Source organism: Salvelinus sp. IW2-2015, linkage group LG20 (genome assembly GCF_002910315.2).
Source record: "Salvelinus sp. IW2-2015 linkage group LG20, ASM291031v2, whole genome shotgun sequence".
Lineage (NCBI taxonomy): Eukaryota > Metazoa > Chordata > Actinopteri > Salmoniformes > Salmonidae > Salvelinus > Salvelinus sp. IW2-2015.
The window spans coordinates 60,997,177-61,023,503 of NC_036860.1; the positions used below are offsets into that span (position 1 = coordinate 60,997,177).

The 26,327-nt window shown below is 40.2% G+C and overlaps 1 protein-coding gene across 3 annotated transcripts; it reads left to right on the forward strand.

Annotated features, from left to right (window-relative positions):
• Positions 1-2,122: 2,122 nt before the first annotated feature.
• On the forward strand, positions 2,123-25,153 carry LOC111980819 (guanine nucleotide-binding protein G(q) subunit alpha). 3 transcript variants are annotated; one of them, XM_024011823.2, is made up of 8 exons: positions 2,123-2,596; positions 2,947-3,125; positions 4,113-4,297; positions 5,027-5,181; positions 5,505-5,633; positions 5,886-6,015; positions 18,738-18,891; positions 23,111-25,153. In XM_024011823.2, exons 2-8 carry the CDS (start codon positions 2,990-2,992, stop codon positions 23,296-23,298), a joined length of 1,077 nt encoding a protein of 358 aa, XP_023867591.1. In that variant the 5' UTR covers positions 2,123-2,596; positions 2,947-2,989; the 3' UTR covers positions 23,299-25,153. The 3 variants fall into 3 exon arrangements, with proteins under 3 accessions (XP_023867591.1, XP_070305649.1, XP_070305648.1); XM_070449548.1 differs by lacking the exons at positions 18,738-18,891; positions 23,111-25,153 and adding exons at positions 18,316-18,367; positions 18,522-18,725; XM_070449547.1 differs by lacking the exons at positions 18,738-18,891; positions 23,111-25,153 and adding an exon at positions 18,316-18,727.
• The last annotated feature ends 1,174 nt before the right edge of the window (positions 25,154-26,327 follow it).

A 26,327-nucleotide genomic window follows, 5' to 3' on the forward strand; every position in this document is an offset into this window, starting at 1 on the left:
AAATGGCATTTTCTACAAGTAATGCATCATGAGTATTACATAGTTGACTAGTAAGGCTATGATTCATGTGACATCTGAGTTCTGTATTAACATACGCCGAGTATACAAAACATTAAGCACACCTGTTCTTTCCATGACAGACTGATCAGATGAATCCAGGTGAATGCTATGATCCCTTATTGATGTCACCTGTTAAATCCATTTCAATCAGTGTAGATCAAGACTGTCAAACTTATTCCATGGAGGGCCTAGTGTCTGCTGGTTTTTCCTTTCCAGTGGAGTAAAAAATGCATAAGTAGWTTTTTGGGGTATCTGTGCTTTACTGAACTAAAATATATGCAACAATTTCAAAGATTTTACTGAGTTCGTATAAGGAAATCAGTCAATTGAAATACATTCATTAGGCCCTAGTCTATGAATTTCACATGATGGTTGGGGCACAGCCATGGGTGGGCCTGGGAGCGCATAAGTCCATCCACTTGGGAGCCAGGCCCAGCCAATCAGAATGAGTTTGGACGATCCCGCAGCTGTAGAAGCCAGATGTGTAGGTTCTTGGCTGGCATGTTGTGTGCGGTTGTGTGGCTGTTTGGAGTTACTGCCAAATTCTCAAACAATGTTGGAGGGGGCTTCTGGTAGAGAAATGAACATTAAATTATCTGGCAACAGGGCTCCAGAGTGGCGCAGCGGTCTAAGGCACTGCATCTCCGTGCTATAGCTGTCACTACGGACCCTGGTTTGATTCCAGGCTGTATCACCACCGGCTGTGATTGGGAGTGCTATAGGGCGATTGTCCCAGCGTCGTTAGGGTTTGGCCGGGGTAGGCCGTCATTGTAAATAAGAATTTGTTCTTAACTGACTTGCCTTGTTAAATAAATATAAACAGCTCTGGTGGACATTCCTGCAGTCAGCCTGTCACATGCACGCTCCCTCAACTTGAGACATCTGTGACATCGTGTTGTGTGACAAAACTGCACATTTTAGTGTCCTTTTATTGTCCCTAGCACAAGGTGCACCTGTGTAATGATCATGCTATTTAATCAGTTTCTTGATATGCCACACCTGTCAGGTGGATGGAATATCTTGGTAAAGGAGAAATTCTTACTAACAGGGATGTAAACAAATTTGTGCACAAAATTGGAGAGAAATAAGCTTTTTGTGCTTATGGATAATTTCAGAGACCTTTTATTTCAGCTAATGAAACATGGGACCAACACTTTACATGTCGCGTTTATATCTTTGACAACATTTACTCTACTACATTCCCAACGAAAATAAGTACTTTTTACACCCAAACATTTTCCTGACACCCAAAAGTGCTTGCTACATTTCAAATGCTTAGCAGGACAGGAAAATGTCAGATTCAGTCACTTATCAAGAGGTGATCTGAGGACTCACTAAAGAAAAATGCTTTGTTTGTAAATTATGTGTTGGAGTGTGTGCCCCTAGCTAACTAAAGTGTTATTTTATATCATGCTGTCTGGTTTCATATAAGGAATTTTAAATTATGTATTGCATTTCCTTTTACTTTTGATACTTAAGTATATTTAAAACCAAATAATTGTTTTGACTGAAGTAGTGTTTTACTGTGTTACTTTAAGTTTTGAGTAATTTTCTATTAAGGTATATTTACTTTTACTCAAGTATGACAATTGTGTACTTTCTCCACCACTGTTCCTTTAAATTAAGACCGAGACAATCAGGTTAGTGGAGTTCCTTACTAATTAGTGACCTTAATTTATCAATGAAGTACAGGGGAGGAGCGAAAACCTGCAGACACTCGGCCCTCCGTGGTGTTCCTAATTTTTGGTATACTGTAGTCAATAACATGTAATAACACATTTAAAATTTGTTAAATTAGCCTCTATATTCTTCAATTCAAGATATGTTAAGTGTTTATTTAAGTAGTGAACTGCCCACCCTTTTTATGTGCCACCGGACAGTTGTTTCATTACAATGTAACATATTGAGCGACATGCCTTCATGATCCTTTCCCATCTAAACACACCCTCTCCTAACGTCACATGGTTCGGGGCTTGAGTTACGCCAGCACAACACGACAGCAGCTGGCAGCAATAATGGCTAGAATTGTGTGAAAATAAGAGTCCTCTACATCGAGAGAAACTGTCCGACACACCCCATTCATGGGCCCACACTTTTTATGTTGGTGAAAATTATTAAGATGTAGAATAATGATGAAGAGAAAAACGTAAATAAAGGCAAGGATGAGTGATGTTGAAGAAGCATGACAAAAGGGTGGATGAATATGAAGAAAATGTTTTACTGTGTAGAGCACTTTTATTTTTATGGCTCCTTGCCTTTTTGCTGCTAGGGTAACATAGGGTCCAGTCAGAGTACACTGTATTCTGTACCTAATGAAATTACAGATGGGACAAGCAAAGGGGACAATAGAAAAAATATAACAACGTTAAGCAATGCATCTTCAATGAAGACAAATTCAAAAGGAACATATTGTGGTATGGGATTATTTTTTGTAACTCCTGTGGAATAATGGAATTTCGTTTTTTATAAATTTATGGTGATATGGAGTAAAAGTCCGCCATATTCACTCACCACACCCGGAGTTCAACTATTGGAGGTAAAGATTTGCTTTTCTGTTTACATGTTGGTATTTCATTATTCATTCTCCCAACGGATTGGCTCCTATTGCATTTCGTAATGGAACCGTAGTTTACATAAATATAAAATAACAAGTGGTCTATTTATGTTTCTGCCAAAGGTTCAATCAGTTGTATTCGCATTATTACGCTTGGCTTTTACTGTGGACTCTAGAGTGTAGGCTATGCATTGCACTGTAGATAGAGAATTCAGTCAGTGCTGAGGGAGGACATTTATTTTAGTTAAATATAACCATTTATTTAACAAAGTGACAATGTTTTTCACCATAACAATTTTTTWWTTTTTTTTTTATTTCACTTTGGAATATAGGCCTACCTCCTCGACCCAAAAAGTAAGTTTTATCAAGAGAGTCATGACTTTGGGCTCCGTAGGGGCCTGTTGCCTCAGCGAAGAGGGAAAGGAGGCTCGACGGATCAACGACGAGATCGAAAGACAGCTTCGCCGGGACAAGAAAGACTCGCGTCGCGAGTTTAAGCTGTTGCTTCTCGGTAAACCAACGATCACAGTTCTAATTACCACTCAAAGCACTAATATGACATTGTATCATTATTTGAAACATGTTCATTATAATACTGACTCTATCAGTGTACATTGTATCTGTTATTTCAATGCACATGCCTATTAAAAAAAACATATTGCCTGGCAATTTGAATTTATTTGAGATATTGCCAAGAAAACAATGTTTCAGAGGCTTGTGGGAGGAGCTGTAGGAGGAGGGGTTCATTGTAATGGCTGGAATGGAATATTTGGAAAGTTATCAAACACATCAGACATATGGAAACCACATGTTTGACTCATTTCCATCTATTCCATTCCAGCCATTACAACGAGCCTGTCCTCATGTAGCTCCTCCCACCAGGCTAATCTGTTTTGTTTATTGTAGTGTAATGTCTTTGGTACTCTGTGATGTTTATATAACTTAAATATGTAGAATCATTTATTAAGTTCACACATCCAGCTCACAACTGTCACCCTGCTGGGAGCAAAATAAGTTATAACTCAAGGAAAGAATGTTGACAGCAATCAGACTCGTGTAGTTTGTTAGGTGACTAAGGAAGGGTTACCATTGCTACTATAAACGTTAGGTTGTTTAATTGCATAGGGGCCACATTTCTTAGAAATCAATCAATTCTTGTCATGGATCACTGTCCATTTAGGTTCGGAGATCAGAAATATTTTCCTGTGACAGATACAACACACAATAGACCACACCCTGAAACTGCTGTATCAACATTCCATGGCCAAAACAAAGTGCTACTCTTCAGTAGCAGGTGAAAAATTGTATTTCAATCAAAATGTTTGGGTAACTCAGCAATAGTTTAATCTACATTTCATGTGTTCATCAAATTGACAATATAAAAATGACACTCTATTATAAGCCTAAAATGTGCATTGGCTTTCATCAGCAGTGGCAGGCTACTGTGTGGGTAATTTAAAAGTCAAACGGAGTTAATCTCTGAGCTTTTTCTCCCCAGGGACTGGTGAGAGTGGGAAGAGTACCTTCATCAAGCAGATGAGGATCATCCATGGGACGGGCTACTCCGAGGAGGACAAGCGAGGCTTCACCAAGCTGGTGTACCAGAACATCTTCACTGCCATGCAGTCCATGATCCACGCTATGGAGACCCTTCAGATCCCTTATAAGTGTGAAGACAACCAGGTGACCCTTCTGTTGTTCCATTTATACCAACTTTGCCTGTTTTTTTGCCAATATTTTGTGTTGGCACACACACATTTCTTTTTTTTGCACCATAATTTGTTTTATATACTTGAGTTTTTCCAGGCCTTGACACCACTCTGGAAAAACTCTGGGCTTTAGTTATAGCCTCTAGGCTAGAAGCTTTTCATTGTCAGAAAAACCTCCGGACCTGGCTACGCCCATGTTTGTACAGATCTTTTATTTGTTTCTACAGTCTCTGAGGCTCAGTGAGGATTGTAGTAAAGGATCAGGTGATGTCGTTATGATATCTGTAACTTTGTTTACTTTCTGCCTATTTGATGATGACATTAGTTACTGAGCAGGATGACAGACTGAAGGTCTTGTAAAAGGTACACATGTGGTTGACTGTTGGCACACATGTAAAGTAGGGCAACTCCTGGGACCAATATGCCACAAGAGAGACAAAATGACGTTGCTTAATCACATAGCTCTCTATCCCTTACCTTAAAGCCACCATATGGGGCCTAGTAATCATACAAATTCACTACCTCACAGCTATGTGCTAACTGCCACGCACTAACACACATTTAAATTCTAGATAGGTCTGAGGCCAAGCTAACACAATCCTTTGGCTTCCATTTACAATAAACATGATCGCTCAGACAAATGCCTCTATAGGTCTCTTATGTAATGATCTCTTTCCCCTTCTCTTTCTCTCTCCTATTTCAGGGCCATGCAAATATTGTCATTGAAGTGGACGTAGAGAAGGTCACAATGTTTACAAATCCGTACGTTGACGCCATTAAGAGTCTATGGAATGACTCAGGGATCCAGGAATGCTACGATAGGAAGAGGGAATACCAGCTCTCAGACTCTGCCAAATAGTGAGTAAACCAATACCAAAACTCTAGTTTAGACTGCCAAATAGTGAGTGGACACAGACCAGTGACTACTCCCCACACTCTTCCCAAATAGTTTCCACTGTGTCCAATGCCAGTTACATCTCAGGCATAAAAGGCTGTGCAGATTCAGGTACAATAACGCGATCCAATGGCCAAATTGATTGCTATTGTTATGGTCGGGGGAAAGATCTGTATCTTATGACTTCTGTGTTTTTCTGAGAAGTGATCTAATGAGTAACAGAACTGTTAACACGATGATAATAATAATAATAATAAATAACCCCATTTCTCTCATGCCCTTTCAGCTACTTGAATGCACTGGACCGTATAGCTGAGTCATCTTATGTGCCGACCCAGCAAGATGTGCTCAGGGTCAGGGTCCCTACCACAGGCATCATAGAGTACCCCTTTGACCTCCAGAGTGTGGTCTTCAGGTAAACATCCACATAGCCTACTATTCCATCCCTGTCTGCTGAACACAATTGATCAGATGATCCTAGAAAAGTAACTGGTATTAAAAGACTATTTAAATACAAATTGATGTTTCTCCATCTCCATGCTTTTCGGTACAGTACATATTGATGTTAATGTAATAACTCATCATAACCCATTAGAACTCTGTGTTCTCTATACCTGCCTGTTGAGAGTTGCCCTCAAACCTCATGGTGCTGTGCTGGTGTTCTCAGGATGGTGGATGTAGGTGGCCAGAGGTCCGAGAGGCGGAAATGGATCCACTGCTTTGAGAATGTCACCTCCATCATGTTCCTGGTGGCTCTCAGTGAATATGACCAGGTCCTGGTAGAATCTGACAATGAGGTGAGTTTGGTCATTGCGCTTTCAACAGTCCAAAGCATGATGGTGCTCTTAGAGGACATGGTGCTCTTAAAATCCACGGCAGCCATGTTGGCGCCTCCTGGACAATACTGACCAATGACAATCCGCTGAATATTGACAATTCTAAACCGAGCTACCTAACTGAGCTGCTTGAACTTATGAATGGATTGATTGAATGCTAGAGGCAGAGATACATGGCATTGTACTAGAAAGTTGGCCAAACTCTCTCCCTGTTGCTATCTCTGTATGACTGGATCTCTGCTAGTGGAGTAGAGGATCCACGAGAGAGATAATCACCTAGTCAATCCCAACACAGAGGCACATTGTTCCAGCGCTAAATGTTGAATCAGCCCAAACCAGTTATGTGAAGATGACCCAGATTTTCCCGGAGCCCAACGCCTGTCTGCCTCAGCTGATATCCATTCACACTCCGTCATAGGGTTGGAGTTAGACTTCGCCTGCGCCCAGATCTGTACTTTAGCCAAACCCTCTGATTATTGTTGTATGACAACTCCTATAGTCGTAGGAGTTGGCTAAATGCACGTACAGATCTGGGACCAGGCTACGTGTTCTCAGAGAAAAAGAAGGAGAATACCCCACACACTGTTTGAATGCTCCCAAAGTTTTAATAGGAACACTCACATTTGTTTTGTAACGCACATGCTACATTTGAACTGGACTTTGACCAGCTCAGGGGTTGTGCTTAGTGTTCACCTGCAGGGGGAGCCCTTCAGTCACTGTAATGATTCTTGGAACAAACACAAGGGCTGTTTTTTCTACAGTATTTGCATCATGCACAATCACTGCAAAGTAATCGTCCACACTGACTGTGTAGAACACTGGGTCCAGCAGCACAGCGACAGTCACCAACACTCTGGGTAACATGAAAACAGCCTAACCAGCTCTGCTAGGGCGAGTAAATGGTCAGAGTGAGGTGTTCTCTCATTTGTGTCTGGAAGTAGCTAGTAAGCTAGCCAACATTACCCAGTTAGCTTGGATGCTTGACTGCTGTTGTGAGGTCAGAATATGGAGCCAGATACCTGCCAAAAGGTTGAACGTATGTATCGTTAGGATCATAAGAAAAGCCATGCGTGAAAAAGGAAACGTAAACGTTAAAATAGATCTGTAAACGTGTTACGACTGTGATTTAACATTTACACGTTCAAATTTTACTTTACGTCTCCCTTTACTCAGTTACAAATATTTTTTATGGGTACAAACTTTTGTCAGTAATGTGGCATCTGCAAAGGACATGAACCGAATGTAGCTAGTCAATCAAGCAACTTTAGCCCAGACGTTAGGGTTTGCAGCTTCCGGTTTCATTTCCAAAATAAAAGTCTAGAGTTTGTTTTAGAACTGCATTCAATAACAACGTTATATCAGTAGATGGCGTAGTATAGGCTTGGGCCTTCAGCAAATGACTTGTGATAAAGACACAGAAGAGCCTTGTCTAGAATAACCGCCTGAGATGCAAAATAAAGAGTATATATGATTTATGCTAGGCCTATTCCACTATATAAATATGCCATGCTGTTGTGTGTTATTTAATAGCCATATAATTGCATAATTTATTTGTATAGCCTCGTGGGGATATTGTGGTGATCATGTAACCTAATGAATCACACTTTTTCCAGTATTTGGGAGCACGGACTGTAGGCCTTATATTAGGCATTTTGAGTGTTGTATTTGTGAATTCCACTCTGCATGTAGGCTTGTTATAGCCATTTGCATTGCACAACCCCATCACACAGAGGTTATATCCATATCAATAAATAAAGTTTTTGCTATAACCTGTCCAGAGCGAAATAGCCAAGGAGTCCCAAATGGTCAAGACTATCTATAGCCTATTCGTGCTTCTTCAACTATTTTGTTGAAAATGTATTTAGAGGTTATATTTAGAGGCCTGTGAGCTAGGGTCTCTTTTTAAGGGGAGCCTTATAATATAAACAGTTATAAAACACAAATAGAGTTCTAACATTATTCTGCAAGACACCAGTACCCAAAATGGTAGCCTAAATTGCAATGCCTACAAGTTGAATGCCTATTTTTATAGGCCTAAATTAAACATTTAATTATTAAAGTGATAGGGTAAAGAACTTTGGAGAATTGAGATAATTTTGAATACACATGGATTTTAATAAACAAACGGAAAAGACTGTTCTATTCTCTTTGATTTAGTTCCTATTGCAACTCAGACAAATTACTGAATGGATGACATACTGACTGACTGAAATGAATGAAGGATGAATTAAATGTTCAAATATGTTGGAATGACGAGTGCTACCCATCATGCATGCTCTGTAATTTATTTGGCTAGTAGGCATATAGGCCTACATTAGGGTATAATGACTCTATGGCTGAATGCCTCCAGAAGGGCATCTTCTGAGGCTTAGCGGTGCTTTTCTGAAGGTGCGTGGTGCTGCATGGAGATCACAAGCTCTTCAACTGGGCAGCAGTGTTGTGATGGAGGGAATAGACTATAAGGAGACTACCTAAAACCATTGCAACAGAGTTATTGTAAAGTGTAGGAATAAGCTTATGCCAGACTTAGCCTACGTTTAACCTCTCCCATGTTCATTTCAAAGTACATACAGTGCAGTCGGGAAGTATTCAGACCCCTTCACTTTTTCCACATTTTGTTACGTTACAGCCTTATTCTAAAATGGCCAATACCATCCCTACGTAAAGCATGGTGCTGGCAGCATCATGCTGTGGGGATGTTTTTCAGTGGCAGGGACTGGGAGACTAGTCAGGATCGAGGGAAAGAAGAACGGAGCAAAGTACAGAGAGATCCTTGATGAAAACCAGCTCCAGAGTGCTCAGGACCTCAGACTGGGGTGAAGGTTCACCTTCCAACAGGACAATGACCCTAAGCACATAGCCAAGACAACGCATGAGTGGCTTTGGGACAAGTCTCTGAATGTCCTTGAGTGGCCCAGCCAGAGCCCGGACTTGAACTCGATCGAACATCTCTGGAGAGACCTGAAAATAGCTGTGCAACGACGCTCCCCATCCAACCTGACAGAGCTTGAGAGGATCTGCAGAGAAGAATGGGAGAAACTCCCCAAATAAAGGCATATGCCAAGCTTGTAGCGTCATACCCAAGAAGACTTGAGGCTGTAATCGCTGACAAAGATGTTTCAACAAAGTACTAGTTAAAAGGGTCTGAATACTTATGTAAATGTGATATTTCATTTTTATGGCGTTGCAAAAATGTCTAAAAACCTGATTCTGCTTTGTCTTCATAGTGTATTGTGTTGAGATTGATGAGGGAGGAAAACGAGTTAATCCATTTTAGAATAAGGCTGTAACGTGGAAAAAATTAAGGGGTCTGAATACTTTCCGAGTGAACTGTATGTTCATGACCCGATTCATATAAATCATGTCCAATTATTTTAAATGTATATTAACCCCTTCTACAGAATATGCTTTAGCAAGATTTTGAGTGGCAAAAACTCCAGTGGTCATACATAATTCATAGATTCACCAAGCATCTATTCTTGTTCTACGTTTCATTATTCCTGGTAGATACTACTGGTTATGATTGCAGACAGAGTCCAGAAAATGGGATGGTGCAATATTGAATTAGTCATACTTTGATACGGTGTATGCATGGGGATGTCCACGTCACCCAGAGATATGCCCATGCTGTAGAGATACACCTAGCGGACTGAAACTTTACTGTTGTAGGCATAATACAGCTAGTATTATCTAGACTCACGCTGGCAAACAAATCCATTACATTATCTACGTAAATGTGAAGTAAACTCAACTGAGGTGTAATAGAGAATGGAGACTTTTAACTTGAAGACGTGCAGGATACGTCTTTCCGGTCTCCCTGACTGCCGTTGTTTTTATACTGTGTTATGCTTGTTTGGGTAGCACTCCTTACAGGCTGTTTGGTGTACGTTTTTTTMGGGGGTGAGATGAAATTGCCAAAACTCTGAAAGGTATTATTGTATGTCAGAATTGCAAAACAAGATCTGTTCAAAAAATGTTTTTTAGAGGGTAGATCAGCTTCAATATTTGTATTTGTATTTATTATGGATCCCCATTAGCTGCTGCCAAGGCAGCTCTTCCTTGGGTCCAGCAAAATGAAGGCAGTTTATACGATTTTATAAACATTACAATACATTCACAGACTGTGTGCTCTCAGTCCCCTACTTCACCACTACCACATATATACAGTACCAAATCCATGTGTCCGTGTGTGTATAGTAAGTATGTTATCGTGTGTGTGTGTGTGTGTGCATGTGCATGTTCCATCAGGTGTTTTTTTTATCAGTTTTTTAAATCTAATTTTACTGCTTGAATGAGTTACTTGATATGGAATAGAGTTCCATGTAGTCAGCTTAATGTGGTACTGTGCGCCTTCCATAGTCTGTTCTGGACTTGGGGACTGTGAAGAGACCTCTTGTGGCATGTATTGTGGGATATGCATGGGTGTCTGAGCTGTGCCCAAGTAGTTCAAAAAGACAGTTCGTGCATTCAACGTGTCAACACCTCTCATAAATACAAGCAGTGATGAAGTCAATCTCTCCTCCACTTTGAGCCAGGAGAGATTGACATGCATATTATTAATATTAGCTCTCTGTGTATATCCAAGGGCCAGCCGTGCTGCCCTGTTCTGAACCAATTGTAATTTTCCTTTTTTGTGGCACCTGACCACATGACTGAACAGTAGTCCAGGCGCAACAAAACTAGGGCCTGTAGGACCTGCCTTGTTGATAGTGCTGTCAAGAAGGTAGAGCAGCGCCTTATCATGGACATACTTCTCCCCATTGATACTGTTGTATCAATATGTTTTCACCATGATAGTTTACAATCCAGGGTAACTCCAAGCAGTTTAGTCACTTCAACTTGCTCAATTGCCACATTATTTATTACAAGATTTAGTTAAGGTTTAGGGTTTAGTGAATGATTTTGTTCCAAATACAATGCTTTTAGTTCATAAATATTTAGGACTAACTTATTCCTTGCCACCCACTCTGAAACTAACTGCAACACTTTGTTAAGTGTAGCAGTAATTTCAGTCGCAGTAGTAGCTGACATGTATAGTGTTGAGTCATCCGCATACATAGACACTCTGGCTTTCCTCAAAGGTTTTCCTCAAAGCCAGTGGCAATTCATTAGTAAAGATTGAAAAAAAGTAATGGGCCTAGACAGCTGCCTTGGTGAATTCCTGATTCTACCTGGATTATGTCGGAGAGGCTTCCATTAAAGAACACCGTCTGTGTTCTGTTAGACAGGTCATTCTTTATCCACAATGTAGCATGGGGTGTAAAGCCATAACACAAGTCTTGCCAGCAGCAGACTATGTGTCACGTTCCTGACCTGTTTTCTGTTGTTTTGTATGTGTGTGATGGTCAGGGCGTGAGTTTTGGGTGGGCAGTCTATGTTTGCTGTTTCTATGTTGGTTTTGGGTTGCCTGGTATGGCTCTTAATTAGAGGCAGGTGTTTTGCGTTTTCCTCTAATTGAGAGTCATATTAAGGTAGGTTGTTCTCACTGTTTGTTTGTGGGTGATTGTCTCCTGTGTCAGTGTCTGTATGTTACGCCACACGGGACTGTTKCGGTTTTTGTTAGTTKGTTCGTTTTATGTAGTCTGTTTTCCTGGTTCATGCGTTCTTCACGTTGTATGTAAGTTCGTGTCCAGGTCTGTCTACATTCGTTTATTTGTTTTGTAATTATTCAAGTGTTTGTCGTGTTTTTCCGTTTTGTCTATTAAATCAATATGTATTCACAACCCGCTGCATTTTGGTCAAATCCCTGCTACTCCTCTTCGGATGAGGAGAAGGAGGAAGCCCGTTACACTATGATTGATAATGTCAAAATCCGCAGTGAAGTCTAACAAAACAGCCCCCACAATGTTTTTATCATAAATGTCTCTCAGCCAATCATAAGTCATTTGTGTAAGTGCTGTGCTTGTTGAATGTCCTTCTCTAAAAGCATGCTGAAAGTTTGTTGTCAATTTGTTTACTGTAAAATAGCATTGTATCTAGTCAAACACAATTTTTTCCAAAAGTTTACTACGGGTTGGTAACAGGCTGATTGGTCGACTATTTGAGCCAGTAAAGGGGGCTTTAATGTTCTTAAGTAGCGGAATGACTTTTGCTTCCCTCCAAGCCTGGGGGTACACACATTCTAGTAGGCTTAAATTGAAAATATAGCAAATAGGAGTGGAAATATCGTCCGCTATTATCCTCAGTAATTTTCCATCCAAGTTGTCAGATCCCGGTGGCTTGTCATTGTTGATAGACAACAATAATTTTTTCACCTCTTCCACACTAACTTTACGGAATTTAAAATTACAATGCTTGTCTTTCATTATTTGGTCAGAAATACTTGGATGTGTAGTGTCAGCATTTGTTGTTGGCATGTCATGCTAATCTTGCCAATCTTGCCAATGAAAAAATAATTAAAGTAGTTGGCAATATCAGTGAGTTTTGTTATGAATGAGCCATCTGATTCAATGAATGATGGAGCAGAGTTTGCCTTGTTTCCCAGATTTTAATTTAAGGCGCTCCAAAGCTTTTTACTATCATTCATCTTTGTTTTATAGTGTAGTTTCTTCTTCTTTTTATTCAGTTTAGTCACATGATTTCTCAATTTGGAATAAGTTTACCAATCGGTTGTGCAGCCAGACTTATTTGCCATTCCTTTTGCCTCATCCCTCTCAGCCATAACTTTTTAAATTCCTCATCAATCCACCGGGATTTAACAGTTTTTACAATCATTTTCTTAAWMGGTGCATGCTTATTAGCAACTGGAATAAGCAATTTCATAAATGTGTCAAGTGCAGTGTCTGTTTGCTCCTCATTACACACCACAGACCAACATATATTCTTTACATCAATAACATAGGAATCACTACAAAACTTATTGTATGACCTCTTATACACTATATTAGGCCCATCCTTTGGAACTTTGGTTTTCCTAGATATGGCTACTATATTGTAATCACCACATCTGARGGATCTGGATACTGCTTTCAAGCTAATTCCTGCAGCATTAGTAAAGATCTGATCAGTACATGTTGATTATTTCATTCCTATGCTGTTTTTAACTACCCTGGTAGGTTGACTGATAACCTAAATCAGTTTTAAGCTTTTTCTTGAGTGGGCAGCTTGATGAAAGCTGGTCAATATATGAATCACCCAGAAAATATACCTCTCTGTTGATTTCACATACAGTGGCAAGAAAAGGTATGTGAACCCTTAGGAATTACCTGGATTTCTGCATAAGTTGGTCATGAACAATAGACAAACACAGTCTGCTTAAAGTAATAACACACAAACAAGTATACGTTTCCTATCTTTATTGAACACACCGTGTAAACATTCACAGTACAGGGTGGAAAAACTGTGAACCCTTGGATTTAATAACTGGTTGACCCTCCTTTGGCTGCAATAACCTCAACCAAACGTTTTCTGTAGTTGCGGATCAGACCTGTACAACAGTCAGGAGGAATTTTGGACCATTCCTCTTTTACAAAACTGTTTCAGTTCAGCAATATTCTTGGGATGTCTGGTGTGAACCGCTCTCAAGGTCATGCCACAGCATCTCAATCGGGTTGAGATCAGGACTCTGACTGGGCTGCTCTAACCAACATCTCGAATCTCGTCTCATTGATTGGACTCCAGGTTAGCTGACATCTGACTTCAATTATCTTTTGGAGAAGTCATTAGCCTAGGGGTTCACATACTTTTTCCAACCTACACTGTGAGTGTTTAAATTATGTATTCAATATAGACAGGGAAAATACAATAATTTGTGTGTTATTAGTTAAAGCACACTGTGTTTGTCTATTGTTGTGACTTAGAGGAAGATCAGTTCACATGTTTTTACCAATTTATGTGGAAATCCAAGTAATTCCAAAGGGTTCACATACTTTTTCTTGCAACTGTACATTATCAAGCATTTCACACATGCTATCCAGATACTGACTGTTAGCACTTGGTGGTTTATAGCAGCGTCCCACAAGAATGGGCTTTAGGTGAGGCAGATGAACCTGTAGCCATATTACTTCCAATGGTATTTTACATGATATCCTCTTTAAGCTTTACAGGAATGTGGTTCTGAATAAAACCGCATCACTTCCACCACTGGCATTTGTCTTTTCTGTAAATATTATAATCTTGTATTGCTTCCACTGTATCAAAGGTATTATCTACAGTTGAAGTCAGAAGTTTACATATACCTTAGCCAAATACATTTAAGCTTAGTTCTTCACAATTCCTGACATTTAATCCCAGTAAAAATTCCCTGTCTTAGGTCACCACTTTATTTTAAGAATGTGAAATATCAGAGTAATAGTAGAGAGAATGATTTATTTAAGCTTTTATTTCTTTCATCACATTCCCAGTGGGTCAGAAGTTTACATACACTCAATTAGTATTTGGTAGCATTGCCTTTAAATTGTTTAACTTGGGTCAAATGTTTCGGGTAGCCTTCCACAAGCTTCCCACAATAAGTTGGGTGAATTTTGGCCCATTCCTCCTGAACAGAGCTGGTGTAACTGAGTCAGGTTTGTAGGCCTCCTTGCTCGGACACACTTTTTCAGTTCTGCCCACACATTTTCTATGGGATTGAAGTCAGGGCTTTGTGATGGCCACTCCAATACCTTGACTTTGTTGTCCTTAAGCCATTTTGCCACAACTTTGGAAGTATGCTTGTGGTCATTGTCCATTTGGAAGAACCATTTGTGACCAAGCTTTAACTTCCTGACTGATGTCTTGAGATGTTGCTTCAATATATCCACATAATTTTCCTTTCTTATGATGCCATCTATTTTGAAGTGCACCAGTCCCTCCTGCAGCAAAGCACCCCCCAAACATGATGCTGCCACCCCCGTGCTTCGATTGGGATGGTGTTCTTCGGCTTGCAAGCGTCCCCCTTTTTCCTCCAAACATAACGATAGTCATTTTGGCCAAACAGTTATATTTTTGTTTGATCAGACCAGAGGACATTTCTCCAAAAAGTACGATCTTTGTCCCCATGTGCAGTTGCAAACCGTAGTCTGGCTTTTTTATGGCGGTTTTGGAGCAGTGGCTTCTTCCTTGCTGAGCGGCCTTTCAGGTTATGTTTTGTACCTGTTTCCTCCAGCATCTTCACAAGGTCCTTTGCTGTTCTGGGATTGATTTCCACTTTTCGCACCAAAGTACGTTCCACAGGTACACCTCCAATTGACTCAAATGATGTGAATTAGCCTATCAGAAGCTTCTAAAGCCATGACATCATTTTCTGGATTTTCCAAGCTGTTTAAAAGCACAGTCAATTTAGTGTATGTAAACTTCTGACTCACTGGAATTGTGATACAGTGAATTATAAGTGAAATAATCTGTCTGTAAACAATTGTTGGAAATATTACTTGTGTCATGCACAAAGTAGCTGTCCTAACCGACTTGCCAAAACTATAGTATGTTAACAAGAAATTTGTGGAGTGGTTGAAAAACGTGTTTTAATGACTCCACACTAAGTCTATATATATATACAGTGGGGAGAACAAGTATTTGATACACTGCCGATTTTGCAGGTTTTCCTACTACAAAGCATGTAGAGGTCTGTAATTTTTATCATAGGTACACTTCAACTATGAGAGACGGAATCTAAAACAAAAATCCAGAAAATCACATTGTATGATTTTAAGTAATTAATTTGCATTTTATTGCATGACATAAGTATTTGATACATCAGAAAAGCAGAACTTAATATTTGGTACAGAAACCTTTGTTTGCAATTACAGGATCATACGTTTCCTGTAGTTCTTGACTAGGTTTGCACCACTGCAGCAGGGATTTGGCCCACTCCTCCCTACAGATCTTCTCCAGATCCTCAGGTTTCGGGGCTGTCGCTGGGCAATACGGACTTTCAGCTCCCTCCAAAGATTTTCTATTGGGTTCAGGTCTGGAGACTGGCTAGGCCACTCCAGGACCTTGAGATGCTTTCTACGGAGCCACTCCTTAGTTGCCATGGCTGTGTGCTTCGTGTCGTTGTCATGCTGGAAGACCCAGCCACGACCCATCTTCAATGCTCTTACTGAGGGAAGGAGTTGTTGGCCAAGATCTCGCGATACATGGCCCCATCCATCCTCCCCTCAATACGGTGCAGTCGTCCTGTCCCCTTTGCAGAAAAGCATCCCCAAAGAATGATGTTTCCACCTCCATGCTTCACGGTTGGGATGGTGTTCTTGGGGTTGTACTCATACTTCTTCTTCCTCCAACACGGTGAGTGGAGTTAGACCAAAAAGCTCTATTTTTGTCTCATCAGACCACATGATCTTCTCCCATTCCTCCTCTGGATCATCCAGATGGTCATTGGCAAACTTCAGACAGGCCTGGACATGCACTGGCTTAAGCAGGGGGACCTTTCGTGCGCTGCAGGATTTTAATCCATGACGGCGTAGTGTGTTACAATGGTTTTCTTTGAGACTGTGGTCCCAGCTCTCTTCAGGTCATTGACCAGGTCCTGCCGTGTAGTTCTGGGCTGATCCCTCACCTTTCTCATGATCATTGATGCCCCACGAGGTGAAATCTTGCATGGAGCCCCAGACCGAGGGTGATTGACCGTCATCTTGAACTTCTTCCATTTTCTAATAATTCGCCAACAGTTGTTTCCTTCTCACCAAGCTGCTTGCCTATTGTCCTGTAGCCCATCCCACTTGTGCAGGTCTACAATTTTATCCCTGATGTCCTTACACAGCTCTCTGGTCTTGGCCATTGTGGAGAGGTTGGAATCTGTTTGATTGAGTGTGTGGACAGGTGTCTTTTATACAGGTAACGAGTTCAAACAGGTGCAGTTAATACAGGTAATGAGTGGAGAACAGGAGGGCTTCTTAAAGAAAAACTAACAGGTCTGTGAGAGCCGGAATCTTACTGGTTGGTAGGTGAATAAATACTTATGTATGCAATAAAATGCAAATTAATTATTTAAAAATCATACAATGTGATTTTCTGGATTTTTGTTTTAGATTCCATCTCTCACAGTTGAAGTGTACCTATGATAAAAATTACAGACCTCTACATGCTTTGTAAGTAGGAAAACCTGCAAAATCGGCAGTGTATCAAATACTTGTTCTCCCCACTGTATAATTGGAAGTGATGCAGACAATTACATTGATGGAAGCTACAATCCATATGCAATATTAAAACTGATCTACCCCTAAAAATAAATACAACATTTACCTCTGTCCAGTGTCTGTGTTCAAACTAGACACTCTAATATATTATATTACACTTGATCTTTGTTGAATAAGATCCTCCATATCTTTTTGTTTTTCCTCTAACTTATTCTGAGCCTCTATGGTACAGTTTTTATTGCTATCTGTTCTGTTAGATCTTCTATTTCCTTTGTTAGTATGGACACCTTTGACCAAAATTGCTTTTTAGAGATGAATACTGAATTGCGTGGCCTCTAAAGGAAAATCATATTTGCTGTACCTATGTTATGTCAAAAAAATGCAGTTATAAATTCCTCTGTCCTATTTAAAAACAAGTTATCATCCAATAGGCTTTGATTAAATTTCCAATATCCTCGCCTACGTGGAAATTCAGTAAGAGTAATGTATAAGCCAATTATCTGATGGTCCGACTGCATTCTATCCCCTTTCAACACTTTTCTTATGTCTCCACTCAACCCCTCCCTTATATTTCTTTACTATTTGCCATATATTTTTAAACTGTGCTGTTTCACAAAAGTTTTCCATAGTTTCTACAGATTGTAAATGAAATATTTTTTTTGCTGCTAAAAGTATTATTATATTATTGATCGATTGACTATGACTTTTCAGATCACCCAGTAGTGCACCCAGTAGTGCTAAAATAGTGCAGTAGTGCAAAACCTAAAATGTTAGTCCGTAATCGTAACATGGTTTTTGAATGTTCACAGTGTTGGATTCGGGCTAAACTTTGACCATTGAGATATTAAAGACATGATAGATCAGACGCATAGTATATAAAGGAGTGAGATCTGGAGAAAGACAGTGGCTGTGGAATGTGCTGGGTGGACGGGAGAGAGTCACGGGAGTGCAATAGGTGATACAAGAGGACATCTGTGGATTAGGCGAAGGAGGGGTTGAGGTCAGGATGTCAGGTCAGATCCCCTGAAGGGAGAAATAATGGTTTTAGTATCCTGTTACCCTCTTCCTGTCGAACCATAAGATGTAAGGATTGGAGAGAAAGAGGGGTGTCTAAAGTGGAGTATATATACGAGTGTGTATATATATATATATATATATATATATATATAAATGTGATGGTGAGAAATGTTTTTTTGTCTGAATACAGCTGTGTCGACCCTTTGGGAAGAATTAAACTTGGTCAAGCTTCTCAAGTGTCTGTGAGTTATTTACTCTGAAAAATAAGAACCTAACAACAGATTCAATTTCACGCTTACGTTCATGTTTCAAGCATAGCTTTTCTTACGATCCTAACAATTTACGTATTGGATTTTCTTAGGATACTAACGATACGTACGTTTAACCTTTTGGTAGGAATCTGGATCCATATCAGAGCGGTTGGATCAACCCTACTCCTCAGCCAGAGCGGACTCCCCAAGAGCGAAACTCTGTGAATTTACGAACGCCCAGAGCGCATTCTGAGCGCACTCTGGCACTCCAGATTGAATTTACGAACATGGAGTTAGAAAAAAAAGAAGGGCAAATACAGGTTGTCTCTTTAACATTGTGTGTTTTTTTTACTTTCCACAGAATCGAATGGAGGAAAGCAAAGCATTGTTCAGGACAATAATAACCTACCCGTGGTTTAAAGATTCCTCAATCATTCTATTCTTGAATAAGATTGACTTAATGCAAGAGAAAATTTTGTTCTCACATCTGGTGGATTACTTCCCTGAATATGATGGTAAGAACTCCTTTTTTTCATGGATTTAATGAAAAAAAGACGAGCTCAATTTACACGGACCAGCTAAATGTGATCATAAACTACCCATGCAAAATGGATTAGCATTCAGTTATCGTGTCAGAGCCGGCATTATGGGCAGGCCTTAGTGGGCCTGGTCCGCCATACCGTACCTCATTGCCAGTCCAAATAACATATTGATATACTGATCATTTATTTGGCCGAGATGCACGCCGAAAGACGCATCAATCTCAGCAAAAAAAAATTACAGTTTTGTTTTAATTTCACCTTTATTTAACCAGGTAGGCTAGTTGAGAACAAGTTCTCATTTACAACTGCGACCTGGCCAAGATAAAGCACAGCAGTTCGACACATACAACAACACAGTTACACATGGAATAAACAAACATACAGTCAATAATACAGTAGAAAAAAGAAAAATCTATATACACTGAGTGCAAATGAGGTAAGGTAAGGCAATAAATAGGCCATGGTAGCGAAGTAATTACAATATAGCAATTAGACACTGGAATGGTAGATGTGCAGAAGATTAATGTGCAAGTAGAGATACTGGGGTGCAAAGGAGCAAGATAAATAAATAAATACAGTATGGGGATGAGGTAGTTGGATGGGCTGTTTACAGATGGGCTATGTACAGGTGCAGTGATCTGTGAGCTGCTCTAACACGGCTAAAGCTGTGAAGGAAATGGTCTCCAGCTTCAGTGATTTTTGCAGTTCGTTCCAGTCATGACAGCAGAGAACTGGAAGGAAAGGCGGCCAAATAGCACCCCTGTCTCAGTATGTGAAGCCTAGTGGTAAGAGCGTTGGCCAGAAACCAAAATGTTGCTGGTTCAAATCCCTGAACTGACTAAGTGAAAATCTGCCGATGTGCCCTTGACAAGGACTAACCCTAATTGCAATATTACAGAAGGGGCTTTTCTGCTACGATACAATGTGGCACACTGACAGGGACATAGGCTATAGGATATGTGAGTGTCAGCTGCAGCGTATACTATTGCACAAAAAAGACCAGGGTGGTGCTATCAATGACACTTTCCTGTAGACTTCATAGGTCAGAATCACTAGGCTAGGCTAGCTACCCTTTATGAGACATTAGATAAAAAAGTACAATTTTTATACAGTGGGAGAACAAGTATTTGATACACTGACATTTTGCAGGTTTTCCTACTTACAAAGCATGTAGGGTTCGTAATTTTTATCATAGGTACACTTCAACTGTGAGAGAAGGAATCTAAACAAAAATCCAGAAAATCACATTGTATGATTTTAAATAATATTGCATTTTATTGCATGACATAAGTATTAATCACCTACCAACAGTAAGAATTCCGGCTCTCACAGACCTGTTATTTCTTTAAGAAGCCCTCCTGTTCTCCACTCATTACCTGTATTAACTGCACCTGTTTGAACTCGTTACCTGTATAAAGACACCTGTCCACACACTCAATAAAAAGACTCAACCTCTCCACAATGCAAGACCAGAGAGCTGTGTAAGGACATCAGGGCAAAAATTGTAGACCTGCACACGGCTGGAATGGCTACAGGACAATAGGCAAGCAGCTTGGTGAGAAGGCAACAACTTTTGGCGCAATTATTAGAAAAGGGAAGCATTAGATGACGGTCAATCACCCTGTCTGGGGCCCATGCAAGATCTCACCGTGGGGCATCAATGATCATGAGGAAGGGAGGGATCAGCCCAGAACTACCGCGCAGACCTGGTCAATGACCTGAAGAGAGCTGGACCACAGTCTCAAAGAAAACCATTAGTAACACACTACGCCGTCATGGATTAAATCCTGCAGCGCACGCAAGGTCCCCCCTCTCAAGCCAGCGCATGTCCAGCCCGTCTGAAGTTTGCCAATGACCATCTGGATGATCCAGAGGAGGAATCGGAGAAGTCATGTGGTCTGATGAGACAAAAATAGAGCTTTTTGGTCTAAATCCACTCGCCGGTGGAGGAAGAAGAAGGAGAGTACAACCCAAGAACACCAAACGTGAAGCATGGAGGTGGAAACATCATCTTTGGGGATGCTTTCTGCAAAGGGGACAGGACGACTGCACCGATTAAGGGAGGATGGATGGGGCATGTATCGCGAGAATCTTGGCCAACACCCTCTCCCTCAGTAAGAGCATTGAAGATGGGTCGTGGCTGGTCTTCCGCATGACAACGACCGAAACACAGCCAGGGCAACTAAGGAGTGGCTCCGTAAGAAGCACTCAAGGTCCTGGTGTCCTACCCAGTCTCCAGACCTGAACCCAATAGAAAAACTTTGGAGGGAGCTGAAAGTCGCGATGCCCGACGACAGCCCTGAAACCTGAAGGATCTGGAGAAGGTCTGTATGGAGGAGTGGGCCAAAATCCCTGCTGCAGTGTGTGCAAACCTGGTCAAGAATTACAGGAAACGTATGATCTCTGTAATTGCAAACAAGGGTTTCTGTACCAAATATTAAGTTCTGCTTTTCTGACGTATCAAATACTTATGTCATGCAATAAAATGAAAATTAATTACTTAAAAATCATACAATGTGATTTTCTGGATTTTGAGAGATTCCGTCTCTCACAGTTGAAGTGTACCTATGATAAAAATTACAGACCTCTACATGCTTTGTAAGTAGGAAAACCTGCAAAATCGGCAGTGTATCAAATACTTGTTCTCCCCACTGTATATACAGTGCATTCGGAAAGTATTCAGACCCCTTGATTTTTTCCACATTTTGTTACATTACAGCCTTCTTCTAAGCTGTATTAAATAAACATTTTCCCTCGTCAATCTACACACAATAACACGCTATAATGACAAAGAGAAAACAGGTTTTCTGAATTTTTTGAAAATGTATTAGAAATAAAAAACAGAAATACCTTATTTACTTAAGTATTCAGACCCTTTGCTATGAGGCTCGAAAATTGAGCTCAGGTGCATTCTGTTTCCATTGATCATCCTTGAGATGTTTCTAAAAATGTATTGGAGTCCACCTGTGGTAAATTCAATTGATTGGACATGATTTGGGGACTCCCGAGTGACGCAGCGGTCTAAGGCACTGCATCTCAGTGCTAGAGGCGTCACTACAGACACCCTGGTTTGAATCTAGGCTGTATCACAACCGGCCGTTATTGGGAGTCCCATAGGGCTGCGCACAATTGGCCCAGCATCGTCCGGGTTTGGCCGGTGTAGGCCGTCATTGTAAATAAGAGTTTGTTCTCAATTGACTTGCCTAGTTACATTTTTTTAAATCAGACTCGTTATTTTGTTACTTTTTATAATTTTTTACTTTCGTTTATTTGGTAAATATTTTCTTAACTCTTTCTTGAACTGCATTGTTGATCAAGGGGTCTGTGTACTTTCTGAATGCACGGTAACAAATGAACCAGCACTTGCACTTGACTCCCCCCATGAAGGAGTAGCATGTCATACTTTATTGGGGGTCAGACAGCGCCAGATACAGTACATTGGCTACATCTAGTAAGACAGAGGTGGGCTGTTTCGCTTAGATGCTGTTTCGCTCGCTCAGATGCTTTCTCCAGTGAGAGAGTTTCAGCCACTTGAGAAAGTTGGCGGGTGAACTGTTCAGATGCACTGTTCAGATGCTGGAATTATTTTGGACAAAAGTGTGAAGGTTACCTACTTTTTTAAAGTGATTTGTTTGGCAATCAGATGAAAACATCATGACTGGTTGTGTTCATGCCACATTACACGTTAATATATTTTTACAGTTAAATTACATGTCTTTACTATAAAACCCATTTAAAAACTGTGCTTGCGCTGGCCCTGTATCATATTACCAGTATACTTTATAGATAAAAACACCCTAAATAAACCATATAAATACAATGCACATCATAAATAAACTATTGTATGTATATGATGCAGCCGTCTAACACCATTTACAAGACCTTGACCCTTATGGCCTGTAATCGATCCTTGGCGGTGCAATTTGTAACCTCTTGGTTCCTGTGGCCACCGAAGGCGATTCACAAACAATCAATGTTCAAACCACAAAGACACACAGTTCCAGTTAAGACAATCGGTGGGCAGTACACTTTCAAACACCCTCCCTCTCAGTCCTGCTGGGTCAATACCTTGTTCATTTAACCAGAAATGAAACAATATTTAATATATTGGTTTAAATTGATATAAGAGTTAAATTAACTGATGTGCCATTATTTCATGAATCATATAACTAATCATATCTCCTCCTCGCAGGGCCCCAGCGGGACCCACAGGCAGGAAGAGAATTCATCTTGAAGATGTTTGTGGACCTGAATCCAGATTGCGATAAAATCTACTCGCACTTCACCTGTGCCACTGACACGGAGAACATTCGATTTGTCTTTGCCGCCGTCAAGGACTTCATTCTACAACTGAATCTGAAGGAGTACAACCTGGTTTAAAGGCTCCAGCTGAATCTGAAGTAGTACAACCTGGTTTAAAGGCTCCAGCTGAATCTGAAGTAGTACAACCTGGATTAAAGAATCCAGCTGAATTTTACGGAGTACAACCTGGTTTAAAGACTCCAGCCGACCGCAGTTACAGACTCTTTAATGCAATGTGAAGGAGTACAACCTGGTTTAAAGACTCCAGCCGACCGCAGTTACAGACTCTTTAATGCAATCTGCTCCAAAAGCTGCAGCCAGAGACCAGGGCCTGGAGCCATAGTACAGATAGACTACTTCAGTATGTCTGGTTGTCTTTCACTACGGTGAAACCCTACAGAGAATTTACATAAATGACTGTATTATTTCAACTGTTCACCACTGCATTATTTTTTTGTTTATGGGTATCTTTGATTTTGTTCACGAGGTGCATCGTGATGATGAATATTACTGTGCCTTTTTGAGGAGAGAGGATTCTGGTGTACATTGAGAGTTATTGATAACTCTTTGTAAACCGTTTAAAACACATTATAACAGTGTAAACACACATTTCATCAGATGAGAGTTAAAAAGTGCTTTGATGTGCCTGGTGTCTCTCTGAGGACTGTTGACTGACGGCTCTCTTGTCAAAGAAAGTCTGGTGGACATTTAGATAACTGCTATGAATCACCTCACCTTACATCCTCCAGTGGGTCATAGTCACACTAGTGTTTGCCCTATATGCATTTAGCAGGGGTGCACCGCCACTACAAAAAAACAAAAAATGTAGATGTATAGATGTAGAATAGATGTATGCCCTCCCCACCTCCCGCAGAAGGACCCCATGAAGGCCCCAAACACTGCACAGTCTATAATGTGTTTTTTGTATTGAGACGTGGTTTAAATACATTGTTTACGTATTTAAAATGAGTAGTCATTCTCTGGGTCAGAGGATAGAAGAAACAGTCATAATCATCACCTAGAACACGTAAACTAGCAAACAGGTATTATTTGCACAATTGACACATTTTGTTGTTTTTTCTATTGGTGTATAGCTAAGTGTTGCCAAATTAATATTACCTCTATTGACTGAACACCCTCTACAGAAGGGTGAAATCTGACGCTGTACCATCAAATTTCAGCCAAAACGCATTTGACTATCAACACTTTTCAGTTGTGATACTGTACATGTCAACTACCAGTGTTATAAAATAAGCATATTAGCTCCCACTAAACGGTGCATCTTGATACTGTTCCTCATCCAATGAGGGAATGTTATCACATTTACACAAGGTCTATCATTGAACCATAACATCTGCCTTTTGACAGTCCTTTGTATTCTCAGTGGAGATGTACTGTATTGCTTTGGCACAGTTTCAGTTTAGGGAATTTAAACTTTAATGAGTATTATCGAATCAATCTCTGGTTTCAAGATTATTTGTGATAAGGGCTGAAAATGATTCCCCATATGTAGTATATGCCTCCTTGCACTTTGTAAATACAAACTGATACAGTGATTTTCTGTTTTAAGGTCCTGTAAAATGAAAAGTGTTGCAATTGTTACCTGCTGAATGAGAATGTTGGGTCCAATGACCTGCTTTGAACACAGGCATTCATTTCTTGAACTAATTTTTTGAATCATAAATATATGTAATTTGAGAGTCAAAATAAGTACTTACATTTTTATATAAATTAAAGAACTAATCAGAAGGTTTTCTGCACAAGGTTTTCGATTTGTGTCAATCTTCACAAACCCTGACGTTATGTGCCATTTTAAAGTCTTGATTGAAAATAAAGCATATATATTTCACATTTATGTCAAATTATCTTCAGAGCAATTTTGTCCATGCTTTCAAATTAGGAGTGACGGAATAAATCATTCCAATTTATGCAACATCCTTCTCCGCACTTTTTTCAGCTACTGTGTATATTTGTGTGCCGATTACCATTACAATCTAAGGCATAGAGTACACCGTAGATGGTGTTGGAAGATTACGCTGCCACTCATTGTTTGTCATGGCATTTAATGTCTGTCTGTCTTTTCCTAGCTGTGAGAGTTTAGCCTCTCAAATCATTTCAGTGATATCCATCTGGTCAAAGACAGACAGCATTGCTGCAGGGATGGATGTCCTGCTGCTGATTTAGAGATTTTTTTTACAGAAGGGGCTTTTCTGTCATGGATACAATGTGATGCACACTGACAGGGACATAGGCCTATAGGATYTGTGAGTGTCAGCTGCAGCTGGATACTATTGGCACCAAAAGAGACCAAGGTGGGTGCTATCATAGTGACACTTTCCTGTAGACTTCATAGGGCAAGAATCATACTAGGCTAGGCTACTCCTTTATGAGGACATTTAGATAAAAATATCTACTTTATTGAGGAAAAATATACATTCTATACCTGTAATATGTGATTGTCCCACCTAGCTATCTTAAGATGAATGCACTAACTGAGTCACCCTGGATAAGAGTGTGCTAAATGACTAAAATGTAAAATGTAATGAGGTCATTGTTGCATTGTTCAACTGGCAGGCACACTCCTATAAACCCAGTGGGTTTACAATATCAACAGAACAGCCCAGTTTGTATGGTGAAAAGCCTAACCGACTTGGTGACAGTTACCTTACCTGTAAAATGGAAAATAATTACAACCCAACTTGTGTATGTGTGTGGGGGGGGGTTCGTTTACACAATACCCCAGGTTTCAGATGTTTCCAAACCCAAACTATATAATAGAGAAGAGAACTACAGTAGTTTACATCAGGGTTTCCCCCAAACACGGTCCTGCCCCCCTCCCTGGGTAGAGATGTTGGTTTTTGCCCTAACAATGCATGGCCGATTCAAATCAAAATCAGACCTTACCGTGAAATGCTTACTTACCAACAATGTAGTTTAAGATAATATTTACTAAATAAACTAAAGTAAAAAATGTAATAAAAAGTCACACAAAATAACAATAAAGAGGCTATATACAGGGGGTACCGAGTCAATCTGTGGTGTATAGGTTAGTCAAGGTAATTTGTACATGTAGGTAGGGGTAAAGTGACTATGCATAGATAATAAAC